Consider the following 17,489-nt stretch of genomic DNA (forward strand, 5'->3'; position numbering starts at 1 on the left):
AATGACTGGAAGTGTCCTTTCAAACTAAAACATTGAACTTAGGAGTTTCTCCCCAAGTCCTGGAGCTACCTGATCTGGACACGCTGCAGAGAGGAAAGATGTTCCAGTTTTATTCTGTTATGTCCATTGAATGCAATGTCTGAGTGCTTGAGAAGTAGCGGTGCATCAATCTCAGCGCTGCTTTACTCAAAGTTTGCAAGTGCTTTACAGGGCTGGGCAAAGATAATCAAACTGGTTGGCTTGGGGGAGGAGAGCGAGGCAAACAGAAGTGTCGCTCTCATCGCTGCGTTCATGAAGTGAGAATAAAGGCCGTGGCTTTCCTGCTCCCGTGCTCTACTAATAACACTGTACAGGCTGGTTATGTAATTGTCTGTCACCGTCATTTTCCCCCACTTTGGGCAGATCCCCTATTTCATCCACCCAAAGCATAAAGAATTCAGGAGAAAAGAAAGGTACTGTGAAATCAAGTCTGTAGAATAAGTGTTAGGTTATTAGGCCTAAGGATCTTGTGCATCTGGACGATAGTTTACTGGCCTTCTCTCAAATTTTGACACTGCTTATAATATCTGTTTAAGAGTGTAGTTAGCATTAACATTTATGAACGTAATTATTACTATGAGCAATAATTCGCTGTTTCTGGCTAATGACTATTATTGCATAAATAGCCAGCTGTTTGTAGCAGTCTGGGAGTTTATTGGCTGTAAAGGCAGCATTAAGTTAAGCTGGACAAGAATTCCTGTATGGCATTTATGCTGAAGACAATTCAACATTCTGCGCATTGGAAAGACAGAGAGCTACAAACACTCCATCAGCTCTTTTATAGAGCACTGGTGCCAGATGTGGAGTAAAACGCAGAGCGTCCTTCTCCTGAAGGCATGAAGGGCTCTGTTTTGTTTCCCTTAGCAAACACAAACGTGAGCTGGGCTCCCTCCAGACCTGGTAGTTCATTGCCACGTCTGGCCAAGGAGTGTTGCTCCCATCTCTGTTAGCGCTGAGTTATTCAGAGTATGTCACAAGGAGCAGCTCTCAAGGCTTTCCACTTTGCTCTACCACCTAAAAACCCTGTGATGCTCAGCTTGTCACTTCGTTTTTCCAAGCAGACTGTTCTCCCTTCTACCACTCCCCTGGCTGCAGCAAGTGGGATGTGAATTCCCGTGGGTCCCTGGCTCTTGTCTCAGCTGCTCCCAGCAGCCACCCCAGTCACTAGGCAACGCTTCTGGGTCCCCGTTGGGTTTTCCACCAGCATCCTCTGGAACATGAGGGCTCAGTGGAGCAGGGCAGGTCTGTGCGCTGAGCAGGAACGCTGTGGGATTTCTGTTGGAGCCGAGCGGGTGGCTGGGAGCGCGTGCTGGATGTGGGCTGGGGAGCAGTTGCTGGGGGAGGGATGCCTGGAGCTCAGTCAGGGCTTTAAAAGCACAGGGGTGCTTTTCCAAATACCTGATGGAATACAGATGTTGGACTGGGATGGAGGTAGAGTTTGGGGACTGAAAGAGGTAACTCCTCGTGTATGTGGTGATACTTAAATCCTGCAGAGACACGAGTTAAAAAGATGGCAGAGTTGTGTGAGGAGCTGTGTCTCACGTTGCAATATTCAACAGACTTGGGACACCACTTCTGGTGACAAGCCTGTCCCCTCGGGTATGCAGCTCACACTCAGACAGTAGCATCTATTTCTTGCAATAACTTAAATCTTGCTTAAAGCCATTAATTTTTGTATTGAAGCTCGTCTGGACTGTGCAAGCTTGGAACAAAGTGACGGATTCCCTCAGGCAAGCAAGGGGATGCTTTTGACTATCCAGAGTACTGCTAAGACAGGTATCTTAACAGTGCAAAAGAGGGCTATTAGTTATATTTCCACAAGCTGATAAGCAATAGAATACACGTGCGTTTTTAAAACCTATTCTTAGACCTGAGCCTCTTGCAAACAGGCAGTTTGTGCGTCTGCATGGCTGACTGACCGCATCATCTGGATGGATATCAGTAGGGAAACCGTGTCTCTGCAAGTTTCTCTTTGCTAAATTAACAGCAAAAGGCTGGAACTTGGGTTTCAGTGTAGCACCACCACAAAATTCATCTTTCTGTTCTGTGCGGTGGTAGAAATCCATGAAGTACCTGTGCATAGCTACAGGCTCTCTCCAGCTGTTCTTTTGTTTGACCCAAAGCGAGGAGGAAGAATTTTTCGTGCCGATAGCACTTTAAGGCCAATCTCCCCGCTGAGCCACAAGCCAGGGTTTGTTTGCACTGGGTACTCTGCGGACTGCACTCAGCAGCTGAAGGGGAGTCAGAAGAATGGCTGGCTGGGGAGATCAGATGAAAGAGAAAAGCAAGGCTTTACGGCCTTTTTTATCTTAATGCATTTCACCGTTTCATCCCGCTTTTTCAGGCAAGGTTGAGCAGAGACCTTTTCCTCATTCAAAAGCCAGGCTGTTGTTTTCATTAGGGGGGCAAAAGGGATGTCAGGGAATCACCTGAATTCTTAGAGGAGGATCTGTGCTTTTTGTTTGTTTCAGCACAGGAGAAGAGAGTTTTTTCACAAGGTGCTTATCTAGGGGCAGCTCGTAGCACCCCGGTGGGTGGGGGGGGAGCCATGTGAAAAGCCAGAGCTCCTATCCTCCCTGGTACAGGAAAGCTTTGATGGCTCGAGTACGAAACAGCTGCATAGCTTGGATGCCATGCTGCATCAGCAGTGCGTGGTGGCAGAGAGGAAATTCCCGAGGAGCTGTGGATGATGTGTGGGCTAGAAAAGTGGAGGTTGGCCGTAGGTATGTCACTGTGGAGGTATCAAGAGTGTTGAAAATTCCCTTGGAAAAGTTATTTTCCCAGTAAGTCTTGAGATCTTTGCAGAAACTTTCGCCAAGCGATCCATTCCAGATTTTGGCATTCATCCTTTCTCTTCCCGGTGCTCATGCTGAGCAGATGAGCGCAATGGCCAGACCTAAAATGAAGAGCATCTACAGTCTGATCTCATCCTCCCTTGCTGCCTTTGGCTGGAGTGGAGGAGGAGCTTTGAAATCGGATTATTACTTCGAGCCTCTTGGCTTTGGAACTACAGACTGTTCACTACGTTGCCAATGGGCTTAAAAGCTTAGCAGAACTCCCACTAGGTGCCCAGGAAGCCTCTTACCCTCGGAGGCGGTGACATCGCAGGATCAGCTGTTCCTTATTTATCGTGCAGCAGAATCATCTGGGGAGGTGTCTCATGAGCCCAGTGATGTTGTTTCCAGAAACAGAGCAGGTAGCTGTGCTGATGCTGTGCCTGCCCACGTGATTGCTCTCAGCCAAGGCGTAGTGTCAAACAGTTGCTAAAATGGTTTGTCTTTCTTTGTTCCTGGTGGTACTTAGTAAATGGGAACATCAAACCCAGCATTTATGGAGAGAGAAGGGTTGAAGGTGTCTAAAACACCCTACTGGGGGACTTCTAAGCCTAAAACAGTAAAGTCTACTAGTAAGTTAGCAGTCTGAATCATACCTGCACAGCTACCAGGAGAGATTCTTCCTAGGCAGTAATAAATGGTATCTTTCTTATGGAGAGGCAAACAGGATGCAGTTCAGGTGGACTTTGTTTCTTCTCATCCTGTTGTCTTTGGAGGTGATTTTCAGCTAGAGGAGTTGAGCTTGTGGCTTGGGCAATAGTGGTCATCCATTTTATGGGAGTGTTTTCATTTGTTTTGGTGGGTTTTTTTTTTGTTTTGGGTTTTTTTTTTTTTTTTTTTTTTTTTTTTTTTTTTTTTTTTGATCCCAGTACTGTTTCCATGAAAGGCACGGACCCCTGATTAGAAATCTAAGCAAACCAGTGCTGAGCTTGCTTTCCTTAACTGTCTTCCATGGGCTTCTTGGAAGTCTTCCATGGGGTTTGCAAGAGGTCAGCAATGCATAGGCTGGCGACCATTGGTTCAGCTGAAGTTTCTGTCTCTCTACCATGTAAAGCCAGCTCAGTGCCCAGTGTGATGCCTGCCCCTCAGCCTGCATAACTGGCTTATGGCAAATGGTGTAGATTATCTGCTCTGAAGGAAAAGGGGATTATTTTGAAAGGGAGAAATGATCCTTTGGAGGGAAATAGCTCAATCTCCAAATGCTTTGTCTGCTAATAAAACTGCTCAGAAAGAAAGATGATGGCAGTGGCATCAAGTGTCAAGCCTTATGGGTTCTCTCTTAGCCTTGCCACAGTGTGAAGTATGCCCTTGGTAAGGATACTGGGCTTTGTGATACTTTCTCCATCTGTAAAATTGCTCTGTATGTGGGTGTGTGCCTCCCCTTCCTTCACAGGTGCTGTAAAGCTTTATTAAATGTTTTAATAATGCTTTGATGCTCTGGCATGAAAGCTACTCTGAAGGCATAAAATACTAATGTCTAACTATTAAACAGAAATGAATCGCTTGTTACATCAGAACTTCAGATGTTCCCTGTCCATCTGAAAGGGTACTTTGTAGGAGAAGAAACTGAGCGAGCAGCAGTTTTACATCTAAGTGCTGACAATGCATAAAATGTGTAACAAATGTTGTTCTTGTCCCAAATCGGTTACCCTGCAGGCAAGATGATCTAGAAGGAGAGGAAAGTGTTATTATCACCAGTAGGCTGCCATGGGTCATGAGGGAGAAGGACTGATCATTCTGAAATCTCTTTTCAATGCAGTTTAGCTACCCAGTGTGAGCTGCTCGCATTTGTTTGTATTGCACAGCGGTGAAAAATCCCAGTTGCAGAGCAAGCTGCAGCGTGCTGTGTAAACAGGGGAGGGTCCCTGTCCCCAAGGGGAGATCAGAAGGAGCAGGTTAACGTGGATGGAGTACAAGAAGACACCGCTGTTCTGGCTGCAGATTAGGCGACAGCACAGTGGTCTCGGTTCACCAGCAGCCTGGTGCTGGTCCTGGTTTTTAAGCATTCTGATAGAGTCTAAAGAAGGACAAAAAAGCAGGGTTTGTTTATTAAGCCAAGCATAGAAAGCTGTACCATGACAAACAGTGTTCATTGGCACTGCAGAGGGTTTTTATTTTGAAACCTACATGGGCCAGAGTGAAAGGAATTCAGCGTTTGTGCAGTCCCATTCATAGCCAAAAGGAGCTGCTAGGAGAGAGGAAGACTTTTGCTGTCTGCACTGCTAGCACCATGGGATTTGGTCTTTGCAAGGAGTTGTAACATGGAGGCAATACAATAAATTCTCCCTGGGTTTCTGTTTATAACCATCTCCCTAGTATAAAGCTGTCATCTCACACCTCTGCTTAGCCCTGGCATAACATTATGTCCCTATTTACAACAGGCTTGAAATAGCCTTCAAAGACTTCTTACAGAAAGCTGAGGGAAGGACTAGAGGTCTCAGAAGGCACTGGCAGATGTTAAGGACTAAACTGAAGAAAGAAGAAAAGGGAAGCCCTTTGCTGCTATGGTTTTTTCCTCCTCCCCAGATGACAGTCTCTTTCTAAGTGGGCAGATTTTCTCCTCCATCAGGTGTGTGCTTTTCACCATGACTTCTTAGATGCTGTGCAGCAGTGAGTGTCGCTGAACTCCTTCACCTTGTACTCCTGGAGCTACCATAGAATGCCAGCTCAGCTTGTGGTCCCCAGGAGACAAGGTAAGGATGATGATGTTGCTTGGAGGAGAGCTGCCAGTTCTCCCCATGGTGCAAATACAGACTGGAGAAGCCAGGGGCCCTTTTCACATAGGGAACTATAAAGTCCTGGCACACTACACAGAGAGCCAGGAATGCAGGCCACACCACTGCACCCAGGACTGGGGCAGCTGGGAAGAGAACATGAGGCTGTGGCAGTGATGGTCCCAACACTGCAGAAATACCAGCCCTATTGTGTTGCCAAGCTGTCTGTTGGGACTGGGGAGTTGCAAGATATGCGGTGTGTCAGGCTGGGAGTGTAATCTCCTCTCAAATATTTGGATAACGGTTGGTGCCTCCGGCCAGCCACTGAAATTAAGATAATGTGGCTGGGAGACTCCATCAGGACCAGGAATCATAGCTGCTTTCTACGGCTTTACTTGCAGCCATCTAAACCCACCACTGCGTGAGCTACTGGGGCAGAGTGCAGCATTCTGTTTGCCACCTCAAGCTGGCAGCCTCAGTAGGGTTCATGTTTTGAACCTTTACTTCCATACAGTGGCAGCAATCGTAGGGAGCGCATGACAATGGGCTGAGTGCTCTGGCTGCTGGGGAAGATGATATCTGAAGGGAGCTGAGTACATCTTAGGGGCCAAACGTGTTGACAGACCCAACAGGCTTGTTCCCTGGGACTGCGTCTTGGTTTTTGCTGTGCTGACCTCTTATTGTTGCTTTGGTTGGATGGGCTGGATGTGCTTTGCACTGGAAGCAGGATGCTGCACTTTTGCTCGGTACCAGTGAGGTGAAGAAAAAGTCCTGGCTCCATTTAGCGGTAGTGTTGCAGTTTCTATGCATGAGTTAGGGCTGGCTCAGCACGGCCCACGAGTGGCTTTCGGTGATCTCCTAAACCCCTCAGCAAAAGCCTGTTGAGTCACTTGGGAGCATTGCAGTAGAAAGCTGATAACAGCAGCAGTCTAGAAATAGAGCTGAAGGGATTGAGTTTTTAAACTGGTGACTAACTTGGACAAGGCTTAGCCAAGCTTAAACTGGTTATGTCCCATCAAATTCAGCCACGAATGATTCAGCTCCAGTGCAGAGCTGAAGCCTGCGTGGTCCTACACCTCCGTGCTGCGACACACGTCGGGCCTCCCCACGGTTTTGGAGCCCATCTTCTAAAACCAGAGCCGTCTTCTGAAGCAGAGGCCAGGGGCCTACTGAGGCCACCTCCCAGCATGCCAGGAGCCAGAGCCCACCCCTGCCCGCTCCTTTCCCAGGGAGCAGAGGAACGGGTTCATGGCCTCTCGCCTGGCCCGGCTCACCCCGCTGCGGGCCAGCGCTCCTCGCGGGCAAGGTGGTCACCCTTGCTCCTGCGGCCGCTTTTTCCCAACAGCCACTGCATGACTCAGAGGGGATTTAGTCGGGGCTGGGGGAGGGAAAGACGTTAAACAGGCTTTTCCCTAATGAGGTGTGACGCCAGCTGGAGAGGGGGAGAATCCTGCTTTTCTCCTGTCTCTTGCTCTCTCCAGCTACGGGAGGAGGAGGAGATGTGTCCCCCCCCTTCCTCTGCTGATTTGCTGCCTCTTCTGTTTCCTTTCTGTTCTGTCCCCAAAGCGTTTTGGCAAGGTTCAGATTTCTGCGCTCACAGCTCAGTGCTCAAAGAGAAAGGGGAAAAACAAAAGGGTTGCAGGCGCAGGGGGGAGGGATGGTGGCAGGGAGGAAGCCCAGGGCCCGTCTGGAGCACAGGGATGGGCGCCCAGGGGCAGGCCCTGCCCTGAGGACCGAGGATTGGCGGCCTCTTTCTCCTGGGAGTCCCTTACCCTGCTTCGCCCACCTCTGTTCTGTGGACTTTGCAGGCTGCTGTTGGAGGGGAGGGCTGGGAAAACAATGTTAATTCCTCCTCTTCCACAATCTAGGCTGGAGCAGTAGGTGCAAACCCAAGAGGATCCCAACTTTGTGGTCCAGAAATGTTGAGATCGACATGTCATGCTCCCTGGCGTTCCCACAGCACTCTGTGTACATGGGGAAAGTCCTGCATTCAGATGTTCTGGGGTAGAAAGACAGAGAATTGCACCTAGGTAAAAAATAGTAGTGCTGAGTTGAATGGGGCTCAGAAAGCTCCAGGGAGACCTCACTGTGGCCTTTGAGTACATGAAGGGAGCTTACAAACATGAGGGAGAACAACATTTTACATGGCCTAGTAGTGATAGGACTAAAAGTGGGGAGATTTAGGTTAGATGTTAGGAACAAATTCCTTATTTGGGAGGCTGTGAGGCCCTGGCACAGGCTGCCCAGAGAAGCTGTGGGTGCCCCATCCCTGGAGTGTTCAGGGCCAGGTTGCATGAGGCCCTGGGCAGTCTGAGCTGCTGGGTGGCAGCCCTGCCCATGACAGGAGGTTGGAACTGGGTGGACTTTAAAGTCCCTTCCAGCCCAAGCCACTCTGTGCTTTTATGATTCTCTGACCTTTCACTGAGAAAGTACATCTCGCTGCTCCTGCCCTATCGCAAGCAGCAACCCAAGAGAAGCAGACCAGAGCTTGATAGGACAGTATCAATATCTTTCTCCAAGGCTTTGCAGGACAGTATGTCCTTATCTTTCTCCAGGATGAATGGCCACCCCTGACAAATAAACCGCTGCAGAGGTGGCCAAGGGGAGGCAGGGGAGGCTGCTCCGCCCTGTGTGCCCATCCTCACCCTGCACCTCAGGAATGTCCCTTATCTCCCCGAGCGACCTGCAGGCTCCCAAAATGTAAAGGTCACTGCTGGGCCTGGAGAACAATCGTTGGCAATACAGGACTATCTGAGGGGATTGTGGCCGCTGTTTAATGAGTGCTAGTCAAACAGCAGGCTGAAAGGGCTCACGGGAAGCAATTTAAATATCCCTTCGTACAAAAGGCTGTCACATCCCAGCAAAGGCAGGCTGGTGACTGACGGCTTTAGTGCACAAGTGTACCATGGGTGAGGGAAAGGGGGAGGGATATCCTCAATTGGAGGCTTACTGTTTTCCCCTTTCTTCTGACTCCTCACATATCATTTTTCACAAGGTCCCCGTGATAACCTACCTGAACGTTTCTGGTTCTGGAGGTGTCTTAGCACATCACATACCTTTTTTTCTTTTTTTTTAAAGTTGTTCTTCTCTCAAGTGTATTTTGTTAGAGGGCAGAAGGCTGCCAAAGTCCTTTACAAACAAAATTAGTCAACGCCTCCAAAATACTAGCTGATTACCAAGAGAATTCACTTGGTGATTATTATTTACATAGCATGATTGCTGTTTATATAGCAATAACGTCACTCCATCTGAGTGATGGCAAGCAGTAACTGTACTTTTTGCATCAACTTCTCATTAGGCAGAGTAGTCATCTTGAGGCCAGAACTGAGATTCTTGGGACATTTCCTAGCTCACAGCAGGGATGCTGTGTTAGGCTTAGGCTGCCCCTTGTTCTTTCTCTGCCTCAGGATTTCCCGTAATAGATGTGTTTAATACGTTCTTCACAGAGCGGGTGTCAGGCTTCTGCTTATGAAGTACTCTGGGTACTCTGCAAAAGGTAAATAAGAGTGGTGTTCGTAATGAAAATATACTATTAATACATTTCCAGTTTGAAAAAACAACAACAACAACAAAAAACCCTATAAGCAGCATTTAATCTGCAATCTATTATCAATAATTTTATTACTGTCATTACTGGGGTCTAATAAAAAAGCATTTTCCCTTCTTTATTGGGTAAGTGCCAAAGCGTTTATCCTTTATTCTCTGGTCATTAACCTTTATTCTGTAGCCATTAGCTTAGCAGTTTGTGTCTGTTGAGTAACATTCAAGTAGGAGTTTGTATTCAATCCATTATTTACTCTGAAACTCAAAAAGAATAGCTTCTTATGGCTCTGTTATTTATGCATATCGAATCTTGTTGCTAAGTTAACTGCTGATGATCCCTCTAGTAGGAACTGGATTTTTCATACTGTGAGTGATTTACTGGGAAATGAACACAACTGTAGCTAACTCGGTGACGTTTTGAAAGTAAAGCTTGAAATCTCTTGGTGAACGCCACACGTTTTGCACATGTTACGAGACCAGGTGATTGGTTGGACTAGGTGTTCCTAAAGGTATTTCCAACCATAATGATTCTGTGATTCTGTGACAATACCAACTAACTACATTTCAGAACTTCATCTTTTTTAATCAGTGAGTTTATGCATCACACCTTTACGCAACCTATACTGTGCTGAAATAAGCTGTAATACTTTCCACTGCTCTGTCAAGGATTGAGGGCTTGGGGTGTGGTTGGACACCCCTCTGCTCCTTCTTTCTACCTTCTTGAAAAAAAAGTGAAGAGAAATAAATTAAAAACAGGCACTTTAATTATTTCTTTGAGGCATTTTCTTGCTAGCTTTCAGCCTTTTCTGCCTACCCGTCTAAAATTCCTCTTTATGAGTGGCTTTTTGGGCCATACTTAAATGAATTCACAAGTCATAGTGAGTAGAAAACAAAGAAGAATGAAACTGTCGATTCATACCCGTCAGTAGAACACAGGAGAAATCAAGGATTTCTTATTAGGCCATAGCATCATAACCTGGCTGAACCATATTTTTCTCTTTCCAGAAGAAAGCTGAAGAGTGTCATTCAGTAAAACCCTTTCCAGGTCCTCACGTAAACTCTTACAGTGAAGAAGTGGTAGTAGTACTGTTCTTAATGATAGGGAAGTTTGGCTTGCCCAGTGCATGCCTTCCTCCTGTACGTGTACTTTAGGCTGCTTGACTATTCTTGGTCCTGATAAGCTAACGGTATATTTTGAGGAATTAGTTTGATGGCTGGATTTTTTTTCTCTTTTTTTTATTCATTAGGAACTGGAAGCTGCTCTTCACAGGGATGATGTGGAGTTTATCAGCGACCTGATCGCCTGCCTTCTTCAAGGTTGCTATCAGCGCAGAGACATCACGTGAGTAACCTCGCTCCGTGGCTTAAGTGCTTTGCATGGGAGCTAATTAACAGAGTCACAGGGATATTTCACAGCTTTGGAGTGATGACATAGCAGTGATCAGCAGTCACTAGCAATCAGGCTAGATTCTTCACTAAATGGAAGGGAATTCCAGGTCTTCTAGGGCTGAGTTGCAGGTTATTGATTTTATGGACCCATTGTTAAGCAAACTTCTTTGGGGGAAAAAAAATATTCAGATCCCATACAGATCTGTTTGATGCTCTGCTGTGGTGCTAACACATACAGAGAACGTCTGCTCTTGTGTTTCAAACTCTATTTGGTCAGTTTAGTGATACCACAGTAAGTGTTTAAATCGTCACACATTTGAGGGATGTGGTTTAGTGGATATGGTGGTGATCGGTTGATGGTTGGACTAGATGATTTTAGCGGTCTTTTCCAACCTTAACGATTCTGTGATTCCATGTTTTCAGTATTTTATATGCATTGCTTAGAATAAAACTTGCTGCTCCGCAAGCCATTTTATTTGCATGGAAGACCCCACTGCTTTACAGAGAGAACTGTAATTTTCTTGGAAATAAGAGGAGCATTGGAAGCAGTTCAGTTGCAGAATGCTGGAAAGTGCTTTGACATGTCTCTGGATGTTGAAACATCAAGAGAACACTTTGTTAGCGTCCACCTAAAGTAGCCTTCTGAAATGAGACTGTTGTAGGACATCATTCTCTGAAAGGTCACTGCTCCCACAATGAAATGTGCTCCCAGTGATAACAGTGCTCTTTATTTGTTCTTCTACCGTGAATCATGTTAACAAGAAAGCATAACTGGGGAGACAAAGACAACTTGGCAACAGTTGCTGTTGCTTAGAAGAGGTACTTAGGCAAATACATAGGAATAACCATAGGTGCTTGTACACTATTTTTAATCGATTATGTGTGTATGTGTGTACACATTTGCCCCAAAAGTATGTTTTCTTGCACTGCTGGGTTGACAATTGGCCCATGTGGATTTCAGGACCTGAACAAGGGAACTGTACTGTGTTTAGTGTCTCTAAATGAAATTGATGTGGTGAGAAGCTTGATTGTAAAGTGACTACAGTGATGTATACCTCCTTTATCAAAGTAGTCACAGAGCAATGTAATCCTGCTTATAAACATGCCAAGCTTATTTGTTCATGCTGGAAACACTGGAAAGTAGTAGTTCAGGTGTTTTGCGTACCTTCATCTGCTCACCTTTGTAAAACAGAGGAAGATTTCTTTGATAAATTGGATGAAATCAGCATTCTGAGGTTCTCCTAAACTCTCAAGACCTAAGAGTGTTCACTTAGCAGTTGCACTGTTGAACTGTCTCCCCTTTCTCTGTTATTTTAATCAAGAAAAAATCAGGCATGAATCATGACTGAGTTGTTGGCAAGCTGTTTGTCTTTTGGGGAGGTTTGCACATGTACACGTGCATATGCTCTCACATACAGTAACATGACTCACCTGGCAGCTCAGCAGTGTGTAGTGATTCAATATTGTGTATAGGTTCCAGTTTGTGTGCATGTAAATATAAGCCTGCTTAACTCAGACCTGCAAAAGATAAAAGGAGGTAATGCCACTGCGGAAAAAAGAAGTGGTAACCCAAGCATGTTTTTGTTCAGCCTAGTACCTTCACAACTGTTGCTCTGTCCATCTGCATATAAGAGGTAATGTAGGAAATGGAGAGCTTACATCTTCCCCAAAAGATTGTGCAAAGGAGAACATGAGATCCCTGAAGGGGAAGCCAGCCACAGCCTTTCAACAGCACCTCCTGTAGACTGGGGCTAATGAATGGACAGGGCCATAACAAGAAAAGTATTTTTCCCAGAGGAACTGGGGAATGGAGCATAGCAGGAGCAGAGCATTGGGAATGGTGGGAGGAAAGTATCAGGAAAACTGGCATTGCTGGACCTCTGGGAAGGAGGGCTCTTAAGTATTGCAGAAGAAGCAATAGGGGAGGAGGCTGCCTGGAAACGGAAGGAAAGGTGTCATATGCAGAAGGATGCTATGAATAAAGAATCATTAAGATTCAGTCTAAACCTTAGGCTTGATCCTAGTCTAGTTAGTCTAACCTTTTTAGCCAGATTTTTAGCCAGAAAACTGTAGATAAATGAAAAACGATGGCTTGGATATACTTAAACAAAGTTGACCCACTGCTTGTTTCATGCTTATGCTTAAGCAGCCAGCCATGGAATATTTATTCAAAATAACCCCGTGTTTTTAAAGCCTAAAGTTTTCATTGTTCCTTAAGATTTATTTCAATCACCTTTGTTCTCCTTCTACTCTGACCTCAAGAGGTGTAGGCGTCGGCCAGTGCACAGCTTTCCTAATCTACTCAGTTTGTCCCTAGTTAACGGTAAAGAGTTGAGCCTCTAATTGACCTTTTGAGTGCTCAGTGGGCAAAAATGTGGAAGTATAACTTGTGTGGAAGATGAGCTTAGACCTGTCTTTATGTGATATACTAGCACTCCGTATTTTTCTGTTACAGACAGCTAGGAGGTGTGTGTGTTGGGTGGGAAAAATCAGCAGCCTCACAGACCATCACAGTGGCATTACAATAGCAATTTCTACAGACATTTGTGTTCTGCATCCTTATGCTGAAGCTCTGAGCTGTTAATCTTTAGGCTGCAGACATTGCTCCCTTTTGCACCTAGGAGGGGAAGGTAGGAGCTTGCTTTCATCCTCGATTCAGGGCTGGAACACTGAGGCTCATGCACAAGATGCTTAATAAAACTTCATATAAAATGTAGTTTACCTGCTTCTCAGAGGGTTTTTGAGGTTTAATTAGTTTTGTAGTCTTACCTCTTTGATGGCCAAAATGTTATCTGTCTACGCTTCCTCACAGTCTGTCTGGAAGTAGATTGCAGTCCTTGTCACATCTGTTTTGATGGCATGCAGAACTTACGGGTGAGCCGGGTTGCCTGGCTTTAATCATGCATCATAAAGGGGTATAAAACTGTCACATACCTTTGCTAATTATAATGTGCTCTCAAGTAATTTTGGAAGTGGAACCTAGCTGAGAGTCCTTCTAATACACAATTTATCATACTCTAATTTGATTTGCTTATTATTGGGGGGGTGGGGGGGGGGAGGAGAACAAGATTAATAATTCTATAGGGTTCTGTGATTCTTGATTTTGAAGTAGAGCAGTGTGCTTTGCAGCTTTTCTTTGGTTTTTGATATTCTTTATGACAGACTTAAAAAAAAAAAAAAAAAAGAAGAAGAAAGAAGAAAGGAATTACATCCAAGAGAGACTGTTTTTCACTTGGCTTGATGGTTAAGGAGTCTTGACTCTCTGGTAACTTAGAACTTCCTTTAAGGGTATCTGCATTTCACTACCGAGGTTATTTACTGGGATGCCATATGTTAGTCTCCAATTCACAGCAGTTGGGAGCACTCTTTGTTGACCTGACTCTTAACAGGTTAAGCATTGTAGAAGTACAGGACTAAGAAGATGGTAGCCTGCATTTCTGTTTTCCAGCTTCTTTAGCAATGACCCAGTAGCTGTTCTTGTTCGGCAGCAGGCAGGCAAAGCGCTTGTCCAGAGCAATTTCTCTCTTCCTCTCCTCTCTCCCTTCTGATCCAAAATAGTTTTATGTCATGACCTGCAGCTTTTGTTGTTTTGTAAATGCTCTTAATAGTGCTCACGTAGCATCCATACCATCTAAGTACTAACCATAGTATATAGATAGATAGATAGATAAATATATAGATAGATAGATAGCATATACATATACTAACCAAGGGCATAACTAATGCCCTTGAAGCCTTTTTCTATGATCTCTCTTCCCAGTCTTATGTTATAGGCACAATTTGGTTTGATGTCAGTGACTTTCGCCATACGTTTTTCCAACCTTTAGCAATTCTGCGCAGACCTTGAAGTGTCTGTATTTCTTTTAATCGTTTCAAAATGCAGCTGCCTGGAAAGCAGGGAGCGGCAAGGTAGAGAACTCAATAGGATTTGGGGTTTGTATAGCAAATTTTTAAAGCTGTTTTTGAAAACAGTCATGTTTGCTTCAGAATCTCTCTGATACAAATTGGGCAGCTGCGTAGTCCCTAGGGGCTGCCACTTTACTTCCAGCAGGAAATGTGACTTGATGACTTGTATCAAGACAGGAAGATCAGAGCTTCAGCTAACAGCAAAGGCCACAGCAGGAGCCTTCTGCAGCTGTTTTAAAGTCAGAAGTGATGGTGTGACATGGATGTGTACACTCAACTAAAATAATCCAGAAGAAAACTCCCACTGTTCAACATGTCTTGAGGTGAAACAACAGCTCTGTTGTTGCATTTTTGCTACTTTTCAATGCGATGGCATAAAAAATGTCAGTGACTTCATCATGCTTCTCATTGGCAAATGTTTTACATGCAGCTATGGTCTCTTGAAAGAACATTTTAATTACTTCTTCTCATAACGTGTGTCACTTCTTATTTTTTCAACATGGACAAAGGTGCGAGAAAGTGGGGAGAGGAACAAAATCTCACAGCTCTTGTTGTGCCCCATGAGACTTTGCTTCTTTTATCTTGGAAGACTGGTCCATCATGGTTGCTGAAAATTAGGTAATTGACTCATGGCACCACAGAAGGCCTTTGCTTACTTAAGTATCTCATTTATTTATTTATTTATTGTATTTGCCTCCCTTATGCACTGGAATTTTTTCTTCCCATCCGGGCAGAATGCCTGCTTTTGTGTTTAATAGCTCTGACTATTTCACTTCTTTTGCTTTGTCATTTTCTGTTCACCCTTTTTCTTTATTCTATGTGGACTCTGTCTTTAAAGGGTGCTTTGGTAAAAGTGCCTTCAGTAAAATGCTTTACATCTTGCAATTGCTCCTTTGCAGATGACTCTGTGAGCTGCATCCTTACAGAAACTGCTGCATATTGGTTTGGTGCAGGGAATAAATTGTCTGGGATAGCTGGTAAACCAGTGCCAGGTTTTCAAACTCATGGATACTGTGGTGATCCAGGCTGCAGAAATAGCTAAGCTGAAGTACCGTGACAGTCTGCATGGATCCAATACCTCAATTGGTGCCGTAAGATCTGGGGCAGGCAGTCTCAGCTCTGTCACATCAGACCTGGGGCACAATACCTTTTGGAAAGAGTTTTCAGCCAATGCTTGCACTTGTGCCAGTGACCTCGATTACAACAACTGTTTCAATGGCCCAGTCACAAACCACCTCACTAACTCAGAATCATATTCATGAATGCCAAGTGAATATCAACAAGATCAGCATTATTTACTGTCTGACTTTTAACAAGTGCTATGTTGCATACATCATGGAGATTGGTGGATGGCCTCTCAAATTGACCCAGTATCATTAGAGCAGGAGATATCTTGAGGGGGCAAGGGAGATGAAGTGGCTGCATTGCTCATCTTGAATATAATATTAGTATTTATTATAATAATAGCCAAGCCACGCAAGGTGAGGCTTTTAAAGGGTAAAACGTGAAAATGAGGCAGCTGGCAGGTGTTGGGAAAGGAAGGATGAGATTACAGCAGCAAAATAACATGGTCATTCAGAGATTAATGAGTAGTACAGTAGAATAAAATTAGAGAGAGTTTGAATATAAATAGAGCTAAGTAAATGGCTTTGATTCTCAGATGGATAAAATGAATCTTTAAAGAAGAATTTGAAGAAAACTTGGTTGTGTACTCTGGAAGTGCTATTCCATAGGGTGTGGTGAAAAAGAATGAAAATGGAAGAAAAGACGGTGCATGTGAAAACTGCATTATTGTCAGGGCAGATGGATGAGAGACAAATAGATTGGATGGCTGGGGAGAGGGAGTTATGCAAAGTATTGACAGGAAGGAATTGGTGGCTAAACTTAAAAAGGATGGATAAAGAACAGTCAGTGAACTGCAATGATGTCATAATGCTGCTGTCATTGTTTGAAATATGAAATGGACAGCTGTGTGTTTAAGTTCTTGATGTTGCTAACCAAATACTCCTGAGAGGAGGAAGAAAGTGATGACAAGGAAATAAATTGAAAAAGCATGTGGAAAAAGTCTGATGTTCAAGCATATGGGAGAAGACAAAGAAAGAACGATGGAGAAAGATGAATGGGATGTGGAAGTCCTCTATATAAAACCTTTGTCCTCACTTCTGAGACTTGCATTTCAAGATAGTGATGTTCCAAACCACTGGTGCAGGATTTTTGCTCCAGCACATATGTACTGTTAGGCCAACACCTCAGCCACATTCTGAAACCAGTCTTTGGCCCCAGGATGAATACTGGAAAAGTTCTGAGATTGTTTTCTGGAGCCTTCTAGCCCCATTGAACTCGATGAGCATCTGAGATAGGTACTGGCCAGCTATGAACCTACTACAATCAGTTTCTGTTCAAAATCATCTTTGCTTTTAGCTTTACCTTGTTTTATCTTCTATCCTTACTCAGTTCCCTTTTTACTCAACCAGTGTATGTAGTTTAAACTTTTGGAGAAAAGAGGAAAAGCCTGTTCTGAAACAAATACACAGAAAGTCTTCTTGAAGACCTACTTGCTTATCTGTAAAAACTTGTTCTTACTTATTGTCCACCAAAATACTGTAGGGCTGGTTCTAGGCCGAGAATTTGCTAAGCTTGTTTGCTTCAAGACTGCCCCTATGCCAGGTATTTTTTGCCTCAGAAAGGACTCTCTTCTCTCACGTTAACTGTATCTTTCTATGAGCAGCAAGGCAAATAAGGATTTGTTTCAAATGGATTTGTGCCATAATACACAAATGTGTCCTATTTCCCCATAATCATCAGCACAATAACTCCAGCTTCTTCTCCTCAGTACTCATCATCACTATAATACCCTAAGGCCCTCTCTACAGCCCCTAAACAATCAGAACAGTTTACAGTGCAGCGGTACTGTTGAGCTTCCTTATAGCTATAATTTGGAAGCGTAGTTTCTGTTGATGAGCGCTAAGAATGAACAATGCAGCATTAAGCTGGCTCCTCTTGTTCTTCAAGGATCCAGGAATGAATAGTAAGTAATGATCCTCTTCCAGTCTGAATGTGAAGC

The 17,489-nt window shown here is 44.5% G+C and overlaps 1 protein-coding gene across 2 annotated transcripts in view; it reads left to right on the top strand.

Moving 5' to 3' along the window:
• The window catches only part of CECR2 (CECR2, histone acetyl-lysine reader), a 98,751-nt gene that overhangs the window by 36,550 nt on the left and 44,712 nt on the right, over positions 1-17,489 (top strand). For both annotated transcript variants that reach the window (XM_046939260.1, NM_001397650.1), the window contains exon 2: positions 10,378-10,472. In XM_046939260.1, coding sequence (XP_046795216.1) covers positions 10,378-10,472 — 95 coding nt within the window. The remainder of the gene's footprint in view (positions 1-10,377; positions 10,473-17,489) is intronic.

Source organism: Gallus gallus, chromosome 1 (assembly GCF_016699485.2).
Source record: "Gallus gallus isolate bGalGal1 chromosome 1, bGalGal1.mat.broiler.GRCg7b, whole genome shotgun sequence".
Classification (NCBI taxonomy): domain Eukaryota; kingdom Metazoa; phylum Chordata; class Aves; order Galliformes; family Phasianidae; genus Gallus; species Gallus gallus.